This window comes from Carettochelys insculpta, chromosome 6 (genome assembly GCF_033958435.1).
Source record: "Carettochelys insculpta isolate YL-2023 chromosome 6, ASM3395843v1, whole genome shotgun sequence".
NCBI classification, from domain to species: domain Eukaryota; kingdom Metazoa; phylum Chordata; order Testudines; family Carettochelyidae; genus Carettochelys; species Carettochelys insculpta.
Window position 1 is genome coordinate 118,558,731 of NC_134142.1, and position 25,322 is coordinate 118,584,052.

General features: G+C 52.8%; 1 protein-coding gene across 6 annotated transcripts in view; it reads right to left on the bottom strand.

Moving 5' to 3' along the window:
• The window catches only part of SYT7 (synaptotagmin 7), a 155,051-nt gene that overhangs the window by 14,722 nt on the left and 115,007 nt on the right, over window positions 1–25,322 (bottom strand). For all 6 annotated transcript variants that reach the window (XM_074996028.1, XM_074996026.1, XM_074996027.1 and 3 more), the window contains 5 exons: window positions 18,778–18,913; window positions 4,570–4,840; window positions 2,038–2,207; window positions 1,167–1,281; window positions 498–697 (listed from right to left, as the gene is read on the bottom strand). In XM_074996028.1, the coding sequence (XP_074852129.1) occupies window positions 498–697; window positions 1,167–1,281; window positions 2,038–2,207; window positions 4,570–4,840; window positions 18,778–18,913 (892 nt within the window). The remainder of the gene's footprint in view (window positions 1–497; window positions 698–1,166; window positions 1,282–2,037; window positions 2,208–4,569; window positions 4,841–18,777; window positions 18,914–25,322) is intronic.

Sequence of the window (25,322 nt, forward strand, 5' to 3'; positions counted from 1 at the left end):
AGGGCTGAAGCCAGCACAGACCCCGCAGGGTCCTGCTTGACACAGCCTCCCAGACTATCCCATTATTTATACTCATGGCATGTTTGGACCAGCTGCCCTCATGGCCTGTCAATGGTATGGGCTGGGGGCCTAGGCCTGTAGTGCACATTTGCAGCCTATGTGCATGTGTGTGGCAACGCTGTGAGCCCTTGGCCTATGGCAATGGTGGGTGCTGGAAATGGCATTTTAAACAGAAGCACTTCACGGTTTAAAGCCCTCTCCCTGTCTGGAGGTGGGAATACAAAATGGCCGGGGTGCGTCCCTCTGAGCGCTGTGCTGGCACGCTAGTGAAACCCAGCCTTGGCTTCCCATAACCCCATCCCATCCCCATCCCAGCCCCATCCCCTTCCCATAGCCCCATCCCAGCCACTTTCCTGTTGCCTCTGACTTGCTCCACCATCGCACAGGCCCAGGAGAGCTGTGGCCTGGGCCTGGGGTCTGCCCAGCAGGGAACCCACCTTGCCAATGACATCATTCCGGCTCAGCCTGTCCTTGTCCATGACGGTGATGATGATGGTAGTCTCTCGCAGCTTCTCGGTGGGGATGTCGAAGATGAAGGACTCGTTGAAGATGGGGTTCAAGCACCGCTTCATGACTACCGTCTTCTTCTTTTCCACCCTCTTGTCTTTATACATCAGCCACACCTTCACGTAGGGGTCTGCAATGGAGAGGAGAGGGCACAGGGCTCTTAGGCCAGAGCGGGGTTCCTTCTGCCTCACCTTTGCTTGCCCTGAGGCTTCCTGCCTCCCACTCCAGGGCCCTCTCTCTCAGATGGTGGCCTGCAGCCACCTGCTCAGTCCAGGTGAGAGAGGCCTGTGGGCTGCCACCCATCTTGCTGCCGGATGTCCTGGGGAGTCTGGGGAGCTAGGACATGACAGGGCAACTCTTGTGTCCCTCCCAGAGTGGGACAGAAGAGACTGAGAGCTGACTGTTCCCTGGGGAAAACAAAAGGGGACTCTCCCTGGTGTTGGACGGAGCTCTGGACTAGTTCCTCCCTGAGGACAGGCAGAGGGGCCCAAGGTGAGGAAGAATAGACTGCAATTATCCTGCACTTTGCTAAGCTGGGGCAAATGTCCCCTGCCAGGGCCACTAGCTTGGTCCGGAAGAAGGGCCCTGAACTCCAGTACCTGATGTCCCGCCGATATCCATGGCTTTCAGATTCCGTGCTTTGATGATATTCACAATGATGGAGTTTGCAGAAGGGTTGTAGCACAGGGACAGGAGGAGTTCTCCCCGACTTCCCTGTAGAGAGGAGAGGTTGTTAGAGACAGGCAGAACTCCCTGCACACCAACCAGCCTTGCTCTACCGGAGAACCTGGGCAGCTCCACCCACAGAAGCCACCTTCAGAGGTATTTAGGCTGTGACATACTTTACTTCTCCACCGCACAAAGAAGCTGGCTGCCTAGTGGTGGGAAGGACTCTGTAGCATAGCTTCAACTAGCACCACTACTGGGAACAAATTCACATCCACATGGACCAGTGAAAGTATCCCACGGCTGGTGGCAGTCTGCAGTCGGCTCCAGCCATGGCTGAGAATTGCTTTCTGCTGGCATGGTGTCCTCTGCAGGGTGCTTTGGGCCTTAATGACCTTCTCGGCTGCCGGTGGCCTTCAGATGCAGGGTAAAGAGAAGCTGTGGTCTCCAGGGCTGTCAATACTGCCTCTTGCACAGGTATTGGATTCATGGGACCATCAGGGATTCATAGATTTTAGGGCTAGAAGGAAACACTCTGGTCACCATGTCTGACCTCCAGCACAGCATAGACCAGAAAAAACGGTTCTGATCCCAGCTTCTAGGAATGCTGGTGGGATAGTGCTTTGTCCCCCTAGGTATCTCAGGGATGTCCTAAGGCCCTTGCTGTGGCAGCTCCAGGATGTCCCCTGGGAGCACTAGTAATAGGCTCTTCTAGTTACTGAGACCAGCTGGCGGCCACATGCACTATGCCAGACCATTACACACTGGCTAAGCCTCTCTCTGAATACAAAGCAAAGGCCTTACACTCCCGTCGCTGCAGGGTTTGAGCTCCTTCCAGAACGTCTGCATCTGGGTCAGGTCCACCTTGTTGAGAGGAATGGACACCTCTCCAATGGGGTCATTGCGACTGAAACGGTCATAGTCCAGAACCTGGAGATACAGCACCCTCTGTACCACCTTCTCGTATGGGAAACCTGCCAAGGAGACCAAAGTGGGGAGCTGGCTACCCAGGAACGTGGTAGCGTGACTCAGTCTGGCAGAGCCATTCCAGATCCATATGCCTGCAAAAACCCCATTGGTGTTCAAACAAGAGACCAATGCTGGCACACATCTCCTTGCCCATACTGTCTGATGTATGCTGCTGGGAGCAAACTATCAATGGAGAACGGACACTTGGTGGAATGAAACATGCTATTTTTATGGTAATTTTATGGTTTCTCCTCATATTTATGGTTACAAGTAATCAACCCTCATGCTTCAGGACACTGTTTGGTCACTGCCAGGATGAGGAAGGAATTCCACCCTTCAGAAACATCATTGCACAACTGTCTGGGTACATCATGATTGTCTGTGAAGGTGTTTGTGTCTTTCTGGGAGTTATCCGGTATTGACTGTTCACTGAAAGCTGGACCCACAATGGTGCGATCTGATCTGTCAGGAGGGTCGATATCAAAGGTTTGAGCTTATCAAGCAGCAGGCAGGATGGTCTGATACGGTGTAGCCAAAGCTGAGAGAGTGGAACAAATGGGCCAGAGCTGAGGTGTTATACTGGCCTAGTGTGACCCGTGGTTCAGTATGGAGAGGCAGGAGAGGGGATCATGGAGCTGATCATCCACTGGGGCAGCTGAGGAGGCTAGGTTGCAAAATCCCATGCCTGAGGGACAAGGAGGCAGGACCCAGACAGGCCAGTGGTTTGGTGTGGGGAGGTAGGAATGGGGAAAATGGTGCAAACTGATTCTGACTTGGATCCAGCATGGTGGGGAGAACATTTGTGTGGAGGGATCAGACTAGCAGGAGCAAGGACACTAGTGTAGATGGCTTAATTTGTGCTCCAGTCTGGTAAGCCCTGCTTCCTACAGGGATTTGGACTCTTGTCTCTCTAAAGCTGCGTCTACACGTGCACGCTACTTCGAAGTAGCGGCACCAACTTCGAAATAGCGCCCGTCGCGTCTACACGCGTCGGGCGCTATTTCGAAGTTAACTTTGACGTTAGGCGGCGAGACGTCGAAGTCGCTAACCTCATGAGGAGATAGGAATAGCGCCCTACTTCGACGTTCAACGTCGAAGTAGGGACCGTGTAGACGATCCGCGTCCCGCAACGTCGAAATTGCGGGGTCCTCCATGGCGGCCATCAGCTGGGGGGTTGAGAGACGCTCTCTCTCCAGCCCCTGCGGGGCTCTATGGTCACCGTGGGCAGCAGCCCTTAGCCCAGGGCTTCTGGCTGCTGCTGCGGCAGCTGGGGATCCATGCTGCAGGGACAGGGTCTGCAACCAGTTGTCAGCTCTGTGTATCTTGTGTTGTTTAGTGCAACTGTGTCTGGGAGGGGCCCTTTAAGGGAGCAGCTTGCTGTTGAGTCCGCCCTGTGACCCTGTCTGCAGCTGTGCCTGGCATCCCTATTTCGATGTGTGCTACTTTGACGTGTAGACGTTCCCTCGCTGCGCCTATTTCGATGTTGGGCTGAGCAACGTCGAAGTTGAACATCGACGTTGCCGGCCCTGGAGGACGTGTAGATGTTATTCATCGAAATAGACTATTTCGATGTTGGCTGCACGTGTAGACGTAGCCTAAGTTAGCAACGGGCAACCTAGGCTATTGGGTGGGCCATGTGTGGGTCCCCAATATCTCTAAGTTGGAGACTTAGTAACTAAGTTGCTCTCAAGAGACAGGGTAGTTTTGCTAACTGTGCTTGCATACCTAGAATTTGCAGGTATGAACTGTGCCAATTGAACCGTAGCAGCATGTTGACTGGATGCAGAGGGACTGTATGGCTCTCACAGTCAATGTATTCAGTCAGCACACACCTCACTTCACATGCATTGGCCTTGTAAACCCCTGGTTGTGAGTTCAGTCTTTGAGGGGGGCCCTTTCAAGGGGCTGGGACAAGTGAGATTAAAAACAAACAAAAAATCTGTCAGGGATGGTGATAGGTCCAGGGATGGTGAGGGCAGGGGACTGGACTCAGTGACCTCTTGAGGTCCCTTCCAGCTCTATGAGATATGTATGCGTATCTCCATGCCCTTGCATTATGTGTGTGTCACTTTCATAATACTGGTAGGAAAAATAACTAGTGGTATGGAAACCAACAGAATCAGGCAATCCTGTGCATGGGCAATGGTAAATAAAATGTCTGGTGGGCCATACATAGAATCCCAATAGGCCAAATGTGGTTGCCCACCACTGCTCTGGGTGTTCAGTATAGTATCTGAGCATCTGGGAGGTACTACATGTTAGCCCCGTGATAAAGAGAGGGTCCTGAAGCACCTCTGATTTGCTAGTGTTAGTGGCTGAGACGGGATTTGCTCCCAGCTCATGCCTCATTTGCTGTACCCCACCTACCTTCAAAGAGAAAGGTCTCATTCCAGTGTGGGTTCAAATTCTTCCGCTTCACTTTGGTCTCCAGCTTGTGCTTTTTATCGGGCAGCAGATAGATCTTGACGAAAGGGTCACTGGTGCCGCTGAAGTCCTTGGCTGGCAGCTCCTGAGCCTTCATGATCTTGACAGTCAGGGTGGATTCCTGGAAGTTGTAGCCAACGCTGAACTGGATTCGACCTAGGTTCTCCCGGCTGGAGCTGTCATGTCCCTCGTCGTCCTCGGAGCCTGGGGAGAGCTGGGTGGAGCCGAGGGGAATAGAGAATAGAGTCAGCTTGGAGAGCTCAGCATCTGGGGTAAGCACCATCGCCAGGGAGAAACCCAGAGATCTACACATCACATCATCAGACCACCTATGATTTGTGTTGAGTTTCTGAACATCTACTTTACCTATAAGAAGCACACAGGATCTTTCTTGGGGAACAGTCAATACACTGTGTTAACTGAGAAGAAAAACAGTAGAAAAGCAGTTAGCATATGCTCTCTCTCTCTCTCGCCAGTTGATGTTATAGTTACCACTCTGTTGCTCGCTTTCAATTAGTTGGCAAAGCTAATAAAATATGAGGATGGACTGGGACCAGGTTCCTTTCAGCCCGGCCTGAGATCGTAGTGGAAGTGGCAGATGAACCCAAAGTCTGTACCAGAGCAGCCCCCTTACAGCAGTTTTCGTGCATTGGGGTCAGTGGATTTTGTGTCTGAGAATGCTTGTTTTCTCAAGTTTCTCAGTGTTTCCTTATGTTGTCCTCATCCATTGTCCCATCAGGCTGGTTTCAATCACTGCTGTCTTGTCCTCATTGGTACTGTCTGCTTCCTCCTTCAGAGTCATCAATATGCCTCCTTCTCGCGTTTTAATGAGGATATGCATCCCTCCCAGTGCCTAGGATATCTGGCGATGGGCTTGCACTTATCACACACATTCCTCATTCACACAACAGGGTGCTTTCATTAGCATACAGGCAGTGTAAGCAGTGAGAAACTATTAGAACATTGTCCTAAATTACAACATTACCCTAAATGAGATAGAACTAAAATGGAATTTTACATTACATATCTCCCCCTGGAGCTGCCCTTCCCCCGTTCCCTCTCCCTCCTTCCCTCCTCAAGATAGGACCAGAAGAGGTGCCTAGTGAGCTGATTTCTCCCTATCAGACACCTCAGGACTCTGCAGACCCAAGAGGCTCCTCCAGTCAGGGCAGAGCGTAAAGCTGTAGAGAGATGGGGGGATGGAGGCTCCTGGGCTGTGGGGATGGCAGCGGTAGCTCCGTCACTGGCAGGGATGAGGCTGGTTTCCAGCTGCCTCTGAGAAATGTTACAATATTGCTTACATGAGCAGGGCCTGATCCCGCAGCCCTGATGTGTGCATAATGCACAAGCACAGCCTGGGCGGCGTACCTGCCTGTGGTGGTTCCCCACAGAGGTCTCTTAGGCAGCAGCTGCAGTTTCCAGATGGCACAGCTGGTCCATCAGCTCAATGAGTAGAAGCTCATGTGCCCAGACCAGGTTCAATCAGCAGCTGAGCCAGCCAAGGGAGGGTGAGAGGTACAGTCAGTGACTGTAAGGCATGCAGGGTCAAGTTCTCAGGGGCAAGCCTTTACTCTTCCTGATAATCAGCATAATCCCCCTGGGCTCTGATGGGGCCAGGCGCTGGCTGGGGAGTAGAGAAGGTGCCTTTGGTCACAAAAGGTGGTGAGTTTCTTTTGGACCCCTTTGTGTGTCTGGACAGCTCTGCAGCACCAGGCTAGCATTCCACCCCAGCCTCCAGCCCTGTGATCTCCACAAACAACAAGCAAAATCCATCCCTGACCTGAGAGAGGGTGAGCACTGCCAGGCATAGCGAAGGCACAAGAGCTGGCTGGGCCGGCCACCTCTGGGAGGTGGGCCTGGAGACAGGCAACCCATTGCCCCTGCAATGTGAGGCCAGCCCCAGATGGTATGAGAGCCCTTGGAGCATTCCGCCCAGGCCCCATCACACTGCCTGCCCCAGAGATGGAGCTGCTGGCAGCCAAGTGGTAGCACAGCCCCTCTCCGCTGCTGTCACCAGCAGAGGCACATCTGCTGAGGCTGGAGACAGGGAAGAACTGGCACAGAGCTAAGGGCAGGTGGGGCCTGCTAGGGACGGGTGCTGCGGAAACACGGCACATGAGTCCTTTAAGGCTGCCAGTGGTTTTGAACCCCGGCCTGTTTGTACAAAAAGCACAGGCTTCGATCCTTTGAGCTAAAGGATAGACCTGCCTGGCTAGCAACAGTAGCATGTGCATAAGCTCTCTGATTGCTCTCATCACATTTGGAGTCAACTTGCAAGCCAGCAATTCACCCTACTTGGCCTCTGCCCTGGCTCATGGTCCCTGTGGTCAGCACCGCCTGCTTCTCAGAGGCCTCTCCGAAAGGCCCTTGCTTCTTCAGGACCAGTTGCTAGCAGGAATGGTGCTCGCAGGCCATCTGTCTGCTTGATCTGCCTCGCTCATCTGGCTTTTTGTCAGCACTTCCAGTGATGGGACTCCCAGCCTTGCTCCAGAGCTGGCAGAGCATCAGCAGACACCACATCTAAATGCGCTCTCCCTGTGCGCAGGTCCCTTGCTTCTTGTTAAACTCCAATCCTTCCCTATTATCTCCGCTCTGCTGCTGGCACAGAGGGCTGTGCCACCCTGCTCCCTGCATTTCTTTACAACACGCATGCATTGCTCTTCTTAGATGGGAGGCCTTCCAAGTCACCCAGCTCCCACGCTCCACTTCCTACTCGCCCTGTTTTACTGCTCCTGTTAAGGCACTGGTAATTAATACGATCTTAGTTGCTGCAAGGCCTCCCCCTGGTGGCGTGCGGGGGAACGATCACCTCTCTACTTTCACAAGATACTGTATGGCTCCCCAGATCTCTCCATACTCCATGACGAAAAGCTCCCTTAAATTGGAGTGAAGGTTTAAAATACACATTAATCATTTCTAGAGTCTTAAAAGGATGTTGTGGTTTAAACAAAAACAAAACCCTAGACCGGGGTGAAAGCCAAATCCAAACAAACACTTGAAAGGTTGAAAAGGCCAACAGTCACTGACTTGCCTCTCCACATCCAGGGCGTACACTGTACCAGTCCAGCCTATCTGGCTGAAGCACAGGCTCTTTGATCCTGAGTGGCCCAGATAGTGGTTTGGACTATGGGCCTGTGCAGTACAGCAACTCTGCTTGCATCCCTGCCCATGACCCAGAGCTGGGGTCTGGGCAGGCAGGAGAGAGCAGGTGCTTGTACCTGGAATGGGTCTTCCCTGTAGTCACTGACCAGAACAGCCCAGCCAATGCCTTACTTGACTTAAACACTTGTACTCGGAGTGGAGCAAAGGTCATCTACAAGTCTCCTCCACTTCACTCTGCCTCAGGAGAAAACTTCTGGAGTACCCCAGTTGTTGTCCTTCAGTCTCAGTAGATCTCCTCCACATTGTCCACAGTTGTCCCCTTTTGAGTTTTCCTTGTGGATTCCATTTGATAGCTTGGCGGACTCTCCTGGATGATGGTTTTCTGAGAGTGTGGTCTCGCCATCCCCAGTTTCTTCTCTTGATTTGAGCATCAAGTGGTTCTTGTCCTGCTCTGTTCCAAAGCTCCTCTGTCTCTGCCCACAATACTCCCCAAGAAGGTGAACTGCTCCACATCTTCCAGGTCATCCCCTCCCAATGTGATGGTGTTGTTGTTGGACTGGTTGATCCTCATTGTCTTGGTCCTTCCCTTGTTAATGCTCAGTCCAGTTATCAAGGCATTTTTATCTAGCATTGAGACCTTTTCTTCCATGCTTTCATGTTGATGTGAAAGGAGGGTGACACTGTCAGCAAAATCAATGTCCTCTATCTGTTTGAAAAGTGTCCACTGAATGCCCTGTTGATGGCCATCATGTTTGTTGCTCTTCTCTAGACCTCTCCAAATCCTTCCTGAAATGTGGTGCCCAGAACTGGACACAATACTCCAGCTGAGGCCTAATCAGCATAGAGTAGAGCAGAAGAATTACTCCTTGTGTCTTGCTTACAACACTCCTATTAATGCATCCCAGAATCACGTTTGTTTTGCAACAGTGTCAGTCTGTTGACTCATATTTAGCTTGTGGCCCTCTCTGGCCCTTAGATCCCTTTCTGCAGTACTTCTTCCTGCATAGCTACTTCCTATTTTGTACGCATGAAACTGATTGTTCCTTCCTAAGTGGAGTACTCCGCATTTGTCCTTACTGAACCTCGTCCAGTTTACTTCACATCATTTCACCAGATTGTCCAGATCATTCTGAATTATAACCCTACCCTCCAAAGCACTTGCAACCCCTCTCAGCTTGGTATCATCCGCAAACTTTATAAGCGTGTGCTCTACGCCTTTGTCTAACTCACTGATGAAGATACTGAACAGAACCGATCCCAAACTGAGCCCTGTGGAACTCCACTTGTTATGCCCTTCCAGCATAGGTATGAATTAGCTGTCCAACCAGTCATGTACCCACCTTACAGTAGCCCCATTTACACTGTATTTCCCTGGAAGGTCGTGTAAGACTGTAGCAAATGCTTTATTGAAGTCTAGGTATGCCACATCTTCCACTTCCCCCCATCCACAAGGCTTGTTATCCTGTCAAAGAAAGTTATCAGGTTGGTTTGATATGCTTTGTTCTTAACAGATTCATGCTGATTGTTACTTATCACCTTGTTATCTTCCAGCAGATGGATTCCTTAATTATTTGCTCCTTTATCCTTCCTGGCTCAGAAGTTAAGCTGACATTCAGGTTGTTATGCTGGTGACCTCTATTCATGCCAGCATTACGATACAGCAGACTTAAACGTTTCTTAGCCTGTGCCATCCTAGTGCTTTAGGGCAGGAATGGGCCCTGTCTGGGACACATTTGTGTGTTGGCAGGAGGTATTTCACAAGCAAGGGGCCCTGTCTATGCCCTGAATGGTGACAGCCTGGTCAGCTCAAATAACCTCTCCAAGAATGAGAAATAACTCTGTTCCTAAACCCTCTGATCTCCCAGATGCCTTATGCATTTAACATTCAATGTCCCATAGCTTTCTGCATGGGTCTCAGAGCAACAGCCTGACACTACAGAAGATGAAGGTCAGACCAAGATATTAGAAGCTAGATTCTTATGTGGTACGAGTCACAGCTGGAACAGACCCATTAAATCATCTTTTTTCCCACACAGGAGACTCCCCTTCAGGGCATCTAATAGTGCTTTGCACTAGTTTCTAAAGGACAAAATGGTTCTGAAAGGACTAAAGTGATGAGACTTCCACAGCTGTGCTGGAGCCAGTGACTAAGAGGGGGCAGGCTGGGGTCAGCACGGTGCTTAGGAACCAGAGGCCAATGGGCAGGTCAGGAGCCACATTTTAGAGCTGAAAATCGGTGCTGGGAGGGACAGGAAACAGGAGCTGAAGCCAAAGGCCAATGTTGAGTCAAAATCCAAAAAAGCCTAGTCTATGATTACAGCCGGAGCAGTCAGAAACCAGAGCAAAGGAGTCCAGGGACCAGAAGAAGGCTGAGGACAGGAACTGGCAACAGGACATGGTCAGCCTGGAACTGGCGGTGTCAGTTAGCAGGAAGCAGAGTCTGTAGTTCCAGCAAATGAGGAGCTATGGCAGGGCTGGGGTGGAATGAGGCAGCTTGGCTGTAGTCATCCTGTCCAGGTTTCTCTGTTTCCCGTCCTAGCTGAACAGAGAGGCCTTGTGGGTGCTGGTGACTCTGCACTCTTTTTCCATTAATGACGAAAGCCCCTTCTCTCCTCTGGCTTCTCTGGATGCTGTGGGAGCCTGAGTCACTCAGACAGAGCAGACCCCTTGTGCTATGGCTTGTGGCTCAGGGAGAGCTGGCCATGGCTGCACTTGAAGAACAGGACAAGAGGGAAGAGAGGGGATGAAGGCCCTAGGAGGGAAGCACATGCCTCTGCTCCCTTATGGGGAGAGAGGCTGCCATTTGCAAGCCACTTTATCAGCACAAGAGCAGGTGGCCGAAAGCAGCTGTGGAGGGCTTTCCCAGGGAGTCCCCAGGGAACAGGCAGAGTGAGAACTGATTGGCATGTAGTTGTACAGGTGTGTGCACTGTTTGTGCCATCCTGTCCCCCGTGAGTGCCCTGAGGAGAAATCACCTGACATCGTATCTGCAAGGGGAATTTGGAGAGCAGACAGAGCACTCCCAGCAGAAACGGGCACTGCAGGACCCTTCGAGCCAGGCCACTCTGCCTTCTGCATAGCGCTCAGCTCAGCTAGCCACCTCTGCGAGAGGCTAGGGGGTTCCAGAGGGGTGGGGAAGAGGGCACCGGGGAAACCTCAGGCCATGGTTCTGACTGAAGCAAGGTCCAGGAGCAGCTCTGATTAATTCAGCAGCACATCACCATGCACTGAGATACCTTGTCTCCTCAAGTGCTGATGGTGAGGGCCTTCCATATGGCCCTTATGTCCCTGTAGGCACATGCCTGGCTCTGAAGCAGGAAATCCAGGTCTCGTTCCTGTCACAGGCTTCACAGAGAACAAATCCCTTCATCCTAGAGACTTTGATGGGCCTTAGGGCTGGCCGTTCACTCCTGGCCGACTCTCCCAGATACACAGCATGGAAAGAGGGGCACGCACACACCCATGAGGAAGGAACAATTTCCTTTGTGTCTGGCCAGGGCCTGACTGGCTCCTTCCTTTCCAGAAGCCTCCGTGCTTGTAGCACTCTCTGGTGCTCCCCTCTGTCCCTAGTGGGGACACCTCTGCAGGGCACCAGGGAGCAAAACTCTTCCCACTAGATGTAGACAATCTCTGCTGGATTCCCAGCCTGTGGCTTCCTTGCTATCCAGGCAGCTGTCAGCAGGGATCAGCCTTTCTCTCGCTGTCGCCGGTGTCGCCTCAGACAGCTCCTGGCTCCACTCCACGCACTCGCCTTCCTGGGGTTGGGAGCTCCAATTAGCCAGATCCTTCCTGACAGCCTGCCTGTCACATCACTGCAGCCATCTCCCTAGAACCAGTCTGCCAGCCCAGGCTGCGTCTCACTGCGGACAGCCCCCAGATAGTTTGGCCTCCTCAACTTGGCACAATGGAGGCACTGGAGACTGGCAGAGCATGGGACTCTCACGCACACAGTGGCTAATGCAGGGGCACGTATGGCCTGAGTGCATGAGACAGAGAAGGCTGAATGAGGAGAAAGAGGAATAAACACCCGGCTCTCCACTGGGAGGGATTTACAGATGGTGCCATCTATCAGGGAGGTGGTCAGAGACATCTAAATGCTCAAACCTCAAGCTGGGCTGAAGCTCTTCAACACCCCTAAATAAAGGTACAAGCACAAGCGAATGGGAGTGGATGATAACGGCTGGTGCCAGTGCAAGAACTGCTGAGAAAAGGCGGAAAGGGTGGGTATCTCCTCTGCTCCACTCTCATCCCCACATGCTCCAAACACCAGACCACCCAACACCCCGCAGGCCCTTTCCATGGAGCATCTGTCTTTGACAGCCTTGTTCACTGACTCTCTGACTCAGCTCCACATTTGTGGTTTCACTTACTCCAGGGGACATACACTGTCTCCCCGGACACTCACCTCTAAGGCTGGATCTCAACCCCTTCCTGGTTGCACATTGTTGGTGCTCCCTGGGGCCCAGGACACTGGCCCTGTATTCCGGCAGTGCTCGGGGCAGCACAGCAGCCATCTCCTTCGGAGCCTGTCCTGCCCTCTCCCTGCCCCCCACAGCAGGGCTTAGAGAGCTGTTGGATGGATGGACCCCCCCCCACCCAGCCACAGCAGTACATTAGGGACCCCCCTGGACACTCCCCACCACCACACGCTAGTGCATTAGAGACACAAGGGTATGTTTGCATTGGAATCAGTGCGACTGCAGCTCAAGCAGACATACCCGAGCCCGTTTAAAACGATCTGAGTGCTGGAGCAGTAGAGCTGCTGGAGCATACGCTTCATCCCAGGCTAGCCCCACAAGTAATTACCCAAGAGTGTAGGCAGGCTGGTCCTGCTCATGTTACTGCAGGTTCACTGCTCACGGATGCGCTGGCTAGATTGCCACCACCTTGGTTAGGTCTACCTGGACTGCAACCAAGAGTAGACACCCTTGGAAGCAGAGCTGGTCAAAACACAATGTGTGGAGCAGCTTTCCCATGGAAAACACTGACCCAGTGACACGAAACTGTTTTGTAGGAATGCATCTTGTCTGTTGAATTTACAAGGGGAGATTACTGAAGCTTTTCACGGTGATGGCATCATTTCAACTGTTACAGTGTAACATTAAAGTCCCAGGGAAAGGCATTTCCATAAGGTTTTTTCAGTGTGTCTCAAGTGAAAGATTTCTGTCTCTTCATTCTGCGTTGAATTCTGAGTTGGTGCTCCGAGGTGGAAATTCCCCTGCCTGTCCGCTCAGCTCAGAAGCAGGGAACACTGGGTAAGTCCCCACTGTTCACATCCCCAGCATCACGCTCTTCCAGGAGCTGGACATGGAGGCGGCAAGTAGGGCTGCTTCAGCTTTTCTGGGTGTCTCTCACGAGCACTCTCAAATTACACCTCTGATGGCATGCATCAGCAGATCCCTTGGGATGCTTGGGCAGGTCACTGTGTAGGTCCTTCCTGGAATTACTCAGAGGGCAGCCCGCCAGGCTGCTTGGGGACACCCACTGGGTTGTTTGGACATTGTCAGGTCATTAGCTCATGTTCCACCAGCAACCTTGGAAGCCAGTTGCTCAGGGTAAAGAATCTACACTTTGGGATTCCAGGACCATTTCAAAGCCACAAGGCCCCTCTCATTCTGCCCTTCCTCAAGCCACCCACTGAGAATGGCACAGAAACAGACACTGAGTAGCAGTGAGATGGGAAAACTCAGGCTGCGCTGCCTTTAAGAGTTTCGATGCCCTGCCTGTATGGAAGGACTGACTCTGAATCTGCCTTTAAAAACTATTGAGCCAAATTCTCAGCTGGTCTGTCTCAACACTGATGGAGGCCTGCTGAGAATCTGGCCCAGCACCTCCTGCTTCCTTGGGAAAAAGCAGGAAGATGAGTGGCAAAACAATTAAGTGTTCCCTATCCTTCTGCTGTTCTCCCTCTCTGCAATCATGTTATGTAGCTGGGTGATGTGTTTGGGGAAACAATACAGATTGTTTGAGATGCTGCACAGTATTGTTAGCTCCAGCATCCTGTTCAAATTCTAGCTGGGGTTATTACATTCCACTTCCTTGTCTCCCCCACATAAGTCTCTGCTAGTGGCACACACAACTGTCTAAGAGACGCTGAGGAATGTGGTTTTGAGTGAGGGAGGAAAGTGTTCAAAATGGGGTTGGGCAAAAGCCATGGGGTGGACCCTGATAAGCAGTGAAAGTCTCCTAAGGGCGAATAAATGCCGATTCTCTGGGGTCAGTTGAAAGTGCACTAGACGGAGCCCTGGAGAACACGCTGCAGGAACCAACCTTGTGTTGGCCAGAGATGGGGGTGGGTCTATCCCGGCCAGGACCCCACAAACCCTGTCTATCCCCTCATGGACTCCAGCATTGTGAGCTTCCCATCAGCAGTGCCCTGTCTATTCCTGTATGGTGCCAGCACTGTGGGCTTCCTCAGAGATGTGCTTTCATCAGTGGTGGCTCAGACTGGGCTCTTGCTAGGTATGGCAAGTCTATGATGTGGGGGAACAGTCATTTTTGATGGGCAGCACTCCAAAAATTTGGAAAGTGATCATGAGCCATATTCTTCCATGATATTAATGGAGGAGGCGCAGGATCTGGGGTGAAGGTTGGGTGCAGAAGGGAGCTTGGGGGAAGGGATTGGGATGAAGGAGACTTCCAGGAGTTTGGGTGAAGGAGGGGTTGTGACCTGGGGTAGGGAACTGGGGTGCATGGTCTGTGAGGGAGTCTGGGTGCAGGAGGAGGGGCAGAATATATGGGCTATGTGGGATTTGTGGGGGGGGGGGGGGAGATGCATGGGGAGGGGCAGGAGGATCTGGAGTACCAGGGGCAGGGTCTGGCTGTGAGCTTTCACTGGGCATTTCCTGGCCAGCAGTCCAGCTGATTTCTCAGGCAGGTTCCCTGCCAGCCCAGCCATGCCAGGGGCATGTGAGTCTGTGAATAGCTGGGAGCCTGAGGGGAGGAAAAGGGATGCTTCAAACAGGAAGCTCCCATTGGTCAGAATTCAGCCAATGGGATTGTGCTGGGTGTGGGGGCAGCATTTGAAGCCTCTACCCTCTCTCCCAGGCTGGCAGCTATTGAACAACAGAAGGGCCCTGGAGCTGCTTTTCTGAGCAGTGTGCAGTGGATGGGACGGGCAGGGAGCCTGCCTGAGGCTCCCTGCTGCATCCATGGTTGGATCCAGCCCATGGGCCATATTTTGCCCAGCCCTTTTCTATGGGGATGTTTGTTGTGTGTGTGGAAGTCCAAGCCCAGGTGCTATGGGGCAATGCCTTGTTCATGACTTGCACAGCTTGAGTCGATGGGCTGTGTCCTGCTGTAACACACTCCTCCCCTGCCTGGCAGGGGCACCAGGGGAGGGGTAACACACTGAGCAATGGCTCTTGGTGTATGTGGGTGTAGGGCCAGGCCTGGCTCTCTCGGTGTCTGTGTGTTAGGCTGGCAGTTCTGCTCATCTCTGGACGAGGCACCCCAAGGTGTGAGAAGGTGTGGGGGGGCTGGAGGGAGCAGGGTGCTGCCATCCTACAGCCTGGTCCAGAGCAGCTTCCCTCCCCTTTGCAGGCCTGGCAGCTCAGCCACCCGGTCCAGAGAGACAGGCTGAGGGTGGGGGAGCAGGGGATGGAGGGCAGGGGCTGGCAGAATAGGGGCCAGGCCCAGGGGATTAGTGAGCTGCCTGCTGGGGGGAAGGAGCCTGCCTGAGAGGGAGGGGGAAGCAGAGATTGGGGCAGGGGCTGGAAGAACAGCATGGGGAGGAGGAGGGAAATGGAGCGAGAGGGGCAGGAGGAATAGAGAAGGGGAGTGGAGGAGAGGCCAGGAGGGCATAAGGGGAGAGGCAGGGGCCAGAGGAGAGGCCGCAGGTGGGACAGGAGGGAGAAGGGGAGGGGAAGGGAGGAAATGGGCAGGTAAGGAAGGTGGATGGAGAGAGAGAGTGGAGGGAGAGGGCAGGGACGGGAGAGTGCAGGAGGGGCCAGGGCACAGGAGTTGGGGAATGGAGAGAGGTACAGGAGACATAGAGCATGTCCAGTGAAGGGGGCAGGGGAGGGTAGGAAGTGGGGAGGCACACAGGGAAAGAGGCCGCTGCTTGTGGCAGCAGGACACACTGTGCTTTTGTGCTGGAATGGAGGGGGCGTGAGGTGCTTTCTGGGTCACCCCACAGATATCTCTGTGCCCCCCCAGTTCAGAGAGTGGGTGCTCAGTGAGTGGCACAGCTCTGCCCAGCTAGGCCACAAGGGGGCGCCACAGGATACTACAAAGCCAGCCAGGCGAGCCGGAGGATCCTGCAGGGAGATGAGCCAGGTTGTGAGTTAGGGCAGGTGCAGGGGTGCGGTGGGGGACACTGCCTTTGTGCTGCCAGGCTGGTGCCATCCCTCCAGCCCTGATCCTGGGCCCACTGATGCCTGTGGCAAAGCTCCCACTGGCTTGAATGCTTCAAAATCAGGATCCAATGAGGGCAGGGCGCTGCCCCCCCATACAGATCACTCCAAAGGGGGAATCCACAGTGGGATCCAGGTGCCTGGACCAGGGTTTGGGCCCATCTCTCTTTAGCGCCCAGCAACAGGGTCACTCGGCCCAAGGTCACCCAGGGAAAGACCCAGCTGTGTGTGATTCCCACCTGAGCAGGGCAATGGGCTGGGTGCCCTTCTCATCTGTTCCCCCTTAAACACAAGCAGAAAAGCCCCCTGGGTCCCCTCTGCCCAGTGCAGGACTCCCACAAACTCTGATCTCCATGTCCTAGCCTGGCTGCCCTACACAGTGCGAGCAACAGCTCTACCTCCTGCCTCACAGCTCCAGTCGGGAAACAGTCCTTGACCTTCAGCTTCATGGCTGAGGCTCATCTTCACCCCACTGTTTACTCCCCTATACCTGGGCCACCCCACCCTGCCCCCTGTGTGCCAACACTGCACATAGATAGCAAGAGACAATCCCTGCCCAGCTGAGATCAGGGCCCCTGTGTGCCAGCATGGCATACAGTCAGCCAGGGAGAGTCCCTGTCTGGCTGAGATCAGGACACCAATGAACCAGCACTGTACACAGCAGCAAGACACAGTCCCTGCCTACCTGAGATTGGGCGCCAGTGAGCCAGCACTGCACACAGACAGCAAGGGAGAGTCCCTACCCAGCTAAGATCAGGGCCCCTGTGTGCCAGCACTGCACACAGTTGCAAGAGACCATCCCTGCCTGGTGGAGATGAGGGACCCATGTGACAGGAGCTGCACAAACACACAAGACAATCCTTGTCCCATCTGAGATCAGGGCCCTACCCTGTCCCTACTCTACGATGTTTACAATCAAACTAGTCCCAGAACAAAGGAAGGATCTCCCCTTCCGCAGATGGCAGGGAGACAGAATGAGTTACCTAAGTCTCTGGTGGAGGTAGGAACTGAATGCAACTCTCTGAGGTCCCAAGTCAGCCCTCACTCACAACCCTTCCTTTCTGTTGTTACGCTGCCTTCCCTTCAGCTTGGTACTATTCAGAGCCTGGCTCCCCCAAGCTCTCTCTTGTCCAAGCTGTATCCTGTAGGCCCTATTTCTCACAAACAGCCATTGAGTTTAGAAGCCTCCAGGTCTCTAACTGGGCACTCAAAATCAGGGGCCAGAACAGAGAAACGGCTTGAGCTGCTCTAGGGCCCAGTCCCAAGTCCAATGAGTCTCTGGGTGACTTCAATAGCCTTTGGATAGGCCCTGTTCTCGCCCTGCACAGCAATCCCTATTGCACCTCTCTGCTTAGCATGGCCCTAGCAGGCAGGTTCCCATTCTCACTGTCCTCTTCCACAGACGGTGGCTACCCTGAAATATAAATGGCATTGCAAGGTCCTAAATCAAGGGTCCTGTCTCACCTCCATCCCCAGCCTCTGCCCAGGCTTTCCAGTGAATATCCCTGCTTCAGATTCTCCCCGCACAAAGCATTGGTATCTTCCCAAGAGGCATAATTTCCTCTGTGCATCTGAAAGGTCAGCTCCTTTGTCTCACTCCTCTGTCTGCATGGACTGCTGGTGACTCCCCAGGTCTCAGGGCTGCAAACTTCAGTGAGTGTCTTGGAGTGTTTCTCAAAGCCCCAGCTCCTGATGTCAGGGCCTTTTACGACACTCAGCTTTCATTTAAAAAACAAAGCAAGTTTCCTGCTTTGGTGGCACAGAACAGATTGAAAAGGTGACCCCCGAATGCTCCAAAGCCAGGCAAGAAATGAAAAAGACGCTCAAACACAATACTTTGAAACCTCCTGATTTCTTTAGCCCATTTCATGATTTAGGGAGATGATGTCTAAATTCGCTGGCTGAATCTTGTGATTCTCGAATGCATGGGAAGAGCACTCATGGTACGGAGTATTCTTGGCATGACATTAGCTCCATCAATTGTGACGGCAAATAAAACCCCTTCCTGAAAGGCATTGCAGCTTGGCACATCCTGATGGAGGTCTCCCAACCAAATGTGAGCCTGGAACAACACCCCCAACAGAGCTGGGACCCTAGAACATCTCAGCACTGGCCCTTGAATGAAATAAGAGCCTGGAAAGACCTGTCTGCCTCTCCCAAAGGAACTGGGAGCCTAGAACGTCTCGATAACTGCCTGGATGATGCATGAGCCGAGAACAATCTGCCCAGCAGCCACATATTGAGAGTCTAGAATGTTTCCCTGATCCTGGAATGAGGCAGGAATCTGGAACAACCTGCTTGTTGCCTTGCTAAAGAGCGGAAGTCTGGACCACTTTGGGAACAGCTCAGAACACAGCTGGCACCTCAAACAACTTGCCCGTCATCCCTGTGGGGTTTGGTAGCCTTCAAAGAATGTCTTGACAATTGCCCCTGATCCCTGGGCGTCACATGCCCCACCGAATCCTGAGCCTTAACGTTCCCAGGTGGTCCTTGGAGTGTCACCTGTTGAACCCTGCAGTCAAGGGCACAAGTGGACCCACTGTGGCTGGTTTTCAGTGGAGATGGAAGTAGGCTGCAGAAATGGGTTAGCAGTGCTGGCTGTAGAGAGTGGAGCAAGCGTATTAGGCATAGGGCAGTTTAGCCAGGAGGAGAGGTGTCTCCAAGTGAAAGGCACAGGGCCCCAGCATGCACTCACCATTAGCATCTCACTGGTCAGGGAGTTCACCAGGTCTGAGACGGACGAGCGAGGCTCTGTTTTACGATCAGACTCATCATGCTGAGTCTGCCCAGGCACAGGGGCCGTGTTCACCATCTTGCCTCCAGGTGGCAACCTAGGGAAAGAGGAGCATATGTAAGAGAAAGGGGGGTGTGGTGCCACATCCAAGCCATGGGTCAGGCCATGCCAATGCAGCTCCATTGCTCTCCATCCTAGATATATCCTGATGCTAAGAGGGGATCTCCCTCTGCATCACCTCAGACATTCCCATGTATCCCTCATGTCACTGGGGGACTCCTCACACACCTGGTCGTGAGATAGTTCCCCTCACCAATGTGACTCCTGACAGCTGCAGCCAGGCATGCCCTCAGAGGGGCACCCATCCATCCCCCTCACTCTTGGCCTCAGCCTGATGCTGAGCTCCTTTGTTCAGGCCTCTTTATGGCTCTGGCCCTTATGTCTTCTCAGCTCCCGGTACTCCCCATCCCGTCAGTAGTGGCCAGGTATCATCCAATGGCACTGCAGGCCCTCGTGTCTTTGACTGGGAGAGATGGGGGAGTGGAGGCAGAGCTGGAGCTATTGCTTCTGCTTCTTTCTGCTGACACCTCCCCTGCTTCAAAGCCCATTAACCTCTGTGAACACACACACTCCCGCTCCCAGAGAGGCAGCTGCTGTTGTTTGCTTTCTCTGCCAGGCAGGCGCTGGCCTGACAGATGAATTGTCTGCCAGCCCCGGCACAAGGCGAGCACCTGGAGGAACCTGCGTGCCGGCTGCTACAGGACGTCAGTTCTGCAGCTGGCGGCCATGGCACAAACTCCCCCAGAGTGGACAGGGTAGCACAAGGGCAGCTGCACCACAGCTGTGACTTCAGCCCTGGCAGCCCCACTGGTGCTTGTACCTCCCCCCATCCGGGGTCTGTACCATCCCCAACTGGGGCCTGTATCCCTCCCTCCACTAGGGCTTGTAACCTAGCAACCAGGTCCTGGCAGCCCCACTGTGGTCTGTAACCTAGCAGCCAGGTCCTGGTAGACCCACTAGGGCCTGCCCCCACCCCCCACTGGATCTGTCCCCAACCCCTTACTAGGGTGTGTAAAACTGCTCCCCCCGACACACACTAGGGCCTGTATTCCTCTCCCCCCCTCATTATGGTCCTCAATTCACCAGGCTAGTCCTGGCAGCCCCACTAGGGCCTGTAACCCCCACCTTATGGTCTGTAACCCAGCAACGATGCTGTGGCAGCCCCACAACCCCCATGTGACATCCCATTGCAATTCCTGGTGTGCAGGTGGCTCTCCTGTATGGTGCTGGGGAAAGCTGCCTGGTTATGCCTCCTTTCCTCAGCACCCTGCCACGCCAGCTGCGAGTTGCACCACCCCTCTAGGAGAGAGCCTGATGGTCTCCCACAGGCAGACAGACCTCACTCAGTGCCTGTCAGCAGGGCCTCCCGCTCCTCCCCATGGCTCCCCTGCCCATACTTGGGACAGGTCGGATCCCAGTAGGTCCAGGAGGCTGTTCAGTAAAGGTGCTGGATTGCCAGCATCTCTCTCTCCTCTCCAGCTGTTTTCTTCCCAGGCCCAGTTTTCCCTCTTTCTCCCCTAGAAGCTGGACAAAGTGCACATGCTAAAGGACAATTCCTCCCTCCCAGCAGCCAAGTCCAGGCTGTGTGTGTCCACTGGGCCTTTTTGGCACAGCGCAGGGAGCAGGGCTGGGTCAGTCAAGACATCTTCCCCAGACATCTAGGAAGCCAGATCCACCCCGATACCTTAGCAGGAACAGGGCCAACCTTACCCTTAGGCAGCATACACAGCTGTGTAGGGCACTCAAAGTTTGGGCCCCTGACTCAGTTTTAACTACCCAACCACCTCTTCCTATCCATATCCTGAGGCTCTGCTTCCTTCAGAGAGGAGCTAGTTAACTTGCAACTGCAAAAGCCTGCCAGGCACATTAACAGAACATCGAACCCGTGAAAGAGCTGTTCAAGAGGTAATGAAGCCATCTAACGGTCATTTGCCAACCCCAGGGGTGTGTGTGTGTGTGTGTGTGTGTGTGTGTGTGTGTGTGTGTGTGTGTGTGTGTGTACTCAATTTCCTGTGGTAGTTTACAGGTCCTTAGTTTAAAATTTGCTTTACAATATTTCATTAGTGTTTTGCTGAAAATTATGAAATCACATCTCCAAAAAAATTCACATGCCCGCCCCCAACCCAGGACTGCCGTGGGCATGGGGGCACTGGTTTAATAGGACTGTGTAGGGCCCCGTAAATCCCTGAGCAGGGACTAACCCATCCCATAAAGACGCAAAGGAGAGGACTTCGCTGCATTTCCCCCTTGTCCTGACTGAACGACAGCGCCATGTCCCTAGCTTGAGACATTCAGGCCCTCCACGGTATGGTGCTCATTCACATATGGGAGATCTCAGCTATGCTGTCCCAGCCTAGCAATTCATTGGCCCATCTGTGATGGCAGCTGGGTCGCTAGGTGCAGCAAACAGCAGTGTTGGGGGATTTGGCTGCAGCAGCCCCAGCGCAGATGCTGCCAAAGGAGACGAAGCACATAGGGTTGGGAGAAAGGAACCATCCAAGGGGAGAGGGTGCAGGCGTTGAGGGAGTAGAACACTGGAAAAAGCACAGAGAAACATACAGGCCCACATGCTGCTGCACGTACACGAAAAACCCATCAATGGCGAGGCAGACACACTGGGAGACACAGGCACACCAGGACAGTGAGACACACACAGGCACCCTGGGAGACACACATAGAGACACTGACATGCAGGGAAACACACACCAAGATACACAGGGCGCCCATTTCCCCACCCCACTCGCCACGTGCAGAGACAGAAAACAAAAGCACACAGCACCTCAAAGAAACACAGACTCAGACATAGATATCTGCTGACACACTCACAGACAGTGACACCTAAGTCTGCCAAACAGTGGCATCCACACAATTTTTCTTTCGCACATAGATCCAGGCACACTGATACACTCACAAGCAGATCTAGACACGATGACACACAGAGATGGTTGTAAACACACACACACATCGCCTGAGATGCATTGACACACTGAATGACATACACACAGATCCAGACACACTGATAACTTGTAGACAGAGTGACTGACATGCACGCGCACACACACACACAGAGCTAAAGAAAGAGACTGAAATAGCTGGAGAGGTAAAGTCATGTTAAAAACAAAGAAAGAGAGAAAGTGTGTGATTGATAGCTGGAGGTGTGAACTATTCAAAGGTATTTTGTCAATCCCAGTGCACCGACGCAGCTGCAAAGCTATCTGGGAAATGGTTAGCACCAGCAGAATTCAGAGAACAGCAAGAGAGAGTGAGGGAGAGACAAGGGAAGAGCAGCATCTTCCACCACGGGGCTGAGCCTGCCTCCTGAGGGAACGGAAAATGGGGAGAAAGCATGAGGGGAGAGAAGGAGACAGAGAGATTAGTAAACAAAATGCAACCACCACACCGACAGGACTGGTGCCACCGGGGCTGAGATGGGGGACAGAGCTGAGCAACAGCAGCAGCAGCAGCAGCAGGGCTGGAAGGAAGAAGCAGAGAAAGGAAAGGAGGAGACATTACAATGTGATACAGCACAGAGCCACTGTGAACAGGAGTGCTGGGATAGGGGGTAATGGGAGACAGAGGGAGACGGGGCCTGCAGCAGACCCACAAGCCTCAGTAGCCCTCAGAATCTACCCCTCCCACCAAGCTGGCCTCCATAAGCTACCTCTACCTATAGCCCACCAAGACTGGAGGGACAAGGAGTTTGCTGGGGGAGCTGGGACGGGAGGAACAGAGTGGGAGGTGGAATGTGAGGGTGAACCAGAGCTAGGGATGGAGGGGACAAGGAGAGAGACAAGGGTGTTGGAGGAGCAGCAGCTAGGGGCTGGAAGCAGGGGGAACATGGAGCAATCATTGTAGTCAATTCCAAGGCCAGAAAAGACCAGGGGGATCACAGAACTGCCCCAAAATAAGTCCGAGAGCAGAGCTTTTACTAACATACCCCATCTTGCTGTCAGTGCTGGAACCTCCACCAAGACTCTATGTAAATAGTTCCAATAGCTCTTCATTAAAATGTCACTCCTTAGTTCAGTCTCCGTTTGTCTAGCTACAGCTTCCAGCCATTGGCTCATGCTATCTCTTTCTTTGCTAGACTGAAGAGCCAATTACTAAATACTTGTTTCCATGTAGGTACTAATAGGTTATAATGGCTCACTCCTGGCTGCCCCCACCTACTTTTTTTTTGTTAAACTAATAAATTGAGTTTCTTGAGTCTGGCACTGCAAAGCACGGGTTCTAATCTTTTGATCATTCTCGTAGCTCTTTTCTGAACCGTCTAATTTATAACATCCTGCTTGAACTGTGCACACCAGAACTGGACACAACATGCCAGCAGCAGCCCCACCAGTGCCAAAGGTAGCATAGCGTCTCTGTTCCTACTCGAGAGTTCCCTGTTTATGCATCCAAGGATTGCTTTAGCCCTTCTGGACACAGCGTGGCACTGGGAGCTCATGTTCAGCTGATCCACCATCTTTTTTCAGAGACACTGCTTCCCAGGGGAGAGTCCTGCTTCCATAAATATGGCCTATGTCCTTTGCTCCTAGCTGTACACCTTTGCATTACATAGTAAAACACATAATGTCTGCTTGCCCACAGCTTACCCAGAGATCCAGATTGCTCTGCATCAGTGACCTGTCTCTTCATTATCTACCACTCTCCCAATTTTTGTGTCATCTGCTAACTTTATCAACAAGGGTTTGATTTTATTCTGGGTCAGTAATAAATCTATTTAACAGCACAGGGCCAAGAATCAGTCCCTGCGGGACTCCATTAGAAAGACAACTGTTCAAAGATCATTCCCTGTTTTACTCCACTGAATATGTGCCATGTTAATTTTATATTGTTCCTTTTGTTTAATCTGTCATGTGGTACCAAAGCAAATGCCTGAAAGAATTGTGTGTCTATTACACCAACACTATTACCTTCATCAACCAAACTTGTAATCTCCTCAAAAAAAGATATCCAGTTAGTTTGACAGGTTCTATTTTCCCATCAATCCGTGTTGACTGGCATGAATTTATATTATCCTCCTTCGGTTTTTATTAATCTAGTCCTGTATCAGCCATTCCATTATCCTGCCCAAGACTGATGTCAGGCTGATGGGATATGGGAAGAATAAGAGCCTGGGGTTAGTAGCATTGTTTTTGCTATTTTTTTCCCCATCCATGTGCAGAATAAATTTAATGTGCACCAAGGCGTGTGCGGATGTGCACCACCAATAGAAGACATGCTGCCGGCTGTGGGCACTCTGCTAATCAGCTGGGAGGCACCTGAATCTCTCCTGGGCGGCCGCCCAAGCACTCAGCTTACAGGGAACACTGGTTGGGGGTGTGTGGAGAGGGTAGCAAGAAGGGTGGGTGAAATGGGATCCCTAGGAAGATTGAGAGAAACAGGCTGTGAGATGAGGCTGAGAATGGTGGGGTGCTTGAGCCTATCAGAGGGTGAATACGGAGAGAAAGTGAGGGGGAGGGAAGGAGTGGGAGATAAAGCGCATTTGCTGCAGGGAAAGAGAAGGCTGTAGGGCATGGACAGTTTGATCTCCTTCCCAAGAAAACCAGCTCCCAGTCTCCCCATGCCCCCCCTACACAGGGGAGGGGAGACAGGCCCAGGCAGCCAGCGTTTCAGGCTGACTAGACGGGGCCCAGCCACCTCTGCCCAACGACCCCTCTGCAGCTCTTTGTTTGGGTGAATGACAGGGTCTCTATTAGGACCAGGCAGGGTCTTTCTAACATGGAAGTGGGCCCTGTTCCAGCTGGGCCTAAGGCTGCAGCCTTCCCCCTTCACACAGGAGGCCAGGAACATGCCCCCTGCTTGCTAACTACCATGGCAAAACCAAAGGCAACTGTCTGTGCTTAGAGGAGCCTGCAGCAGAGGCCTAGGCCTGGCAGGATGTGGTCAGGGTACCGGTATGTGCATATCTCTCAGAAATGAGCCCCCTTTTCTAGGTGTGGGCACCCCAAATTCACTGGTCCTTGGAGCTTACCAGTGCTGAGAACTTGCCACTGAGCAAGATCTAGGGAATTAGAGCTGGCCACCGAATGGACCTCATCATCTGTGACAAGAGACTGAGGTTCTAGGGCAGGCTGCTTAGGCTCAGGGCCAATCCTTGCTGTACATAAAGGGCAGGAGGCCTCTACTGGAGTTATCTCTGTCCACCTCTCTTGCCTCAGGCTGGATGACTGCAAGCACAGTCCCAAGCTGCTGGGCACCAAGGGGAAGCCACGTCATGTAAAAGTCTTCCAGTGTAACCCCAGCAGCACTGAGACCATGTACGAGGGAGATCAAGGTCTCTGCTCTACAGCCTTGGCTGAGAGCCAGCCAGTTTTAGCTCGTGTGGTAGAGCACAGTGCTTTAGCCCCTGAAGTTGCAGGTTCATTCTCTCCTGCTGACGACCCAGCTCTGTCAGTGTTATACAGTAAAGGCAATGGTTTAAGGCCAGTAGCAGAGTCTGC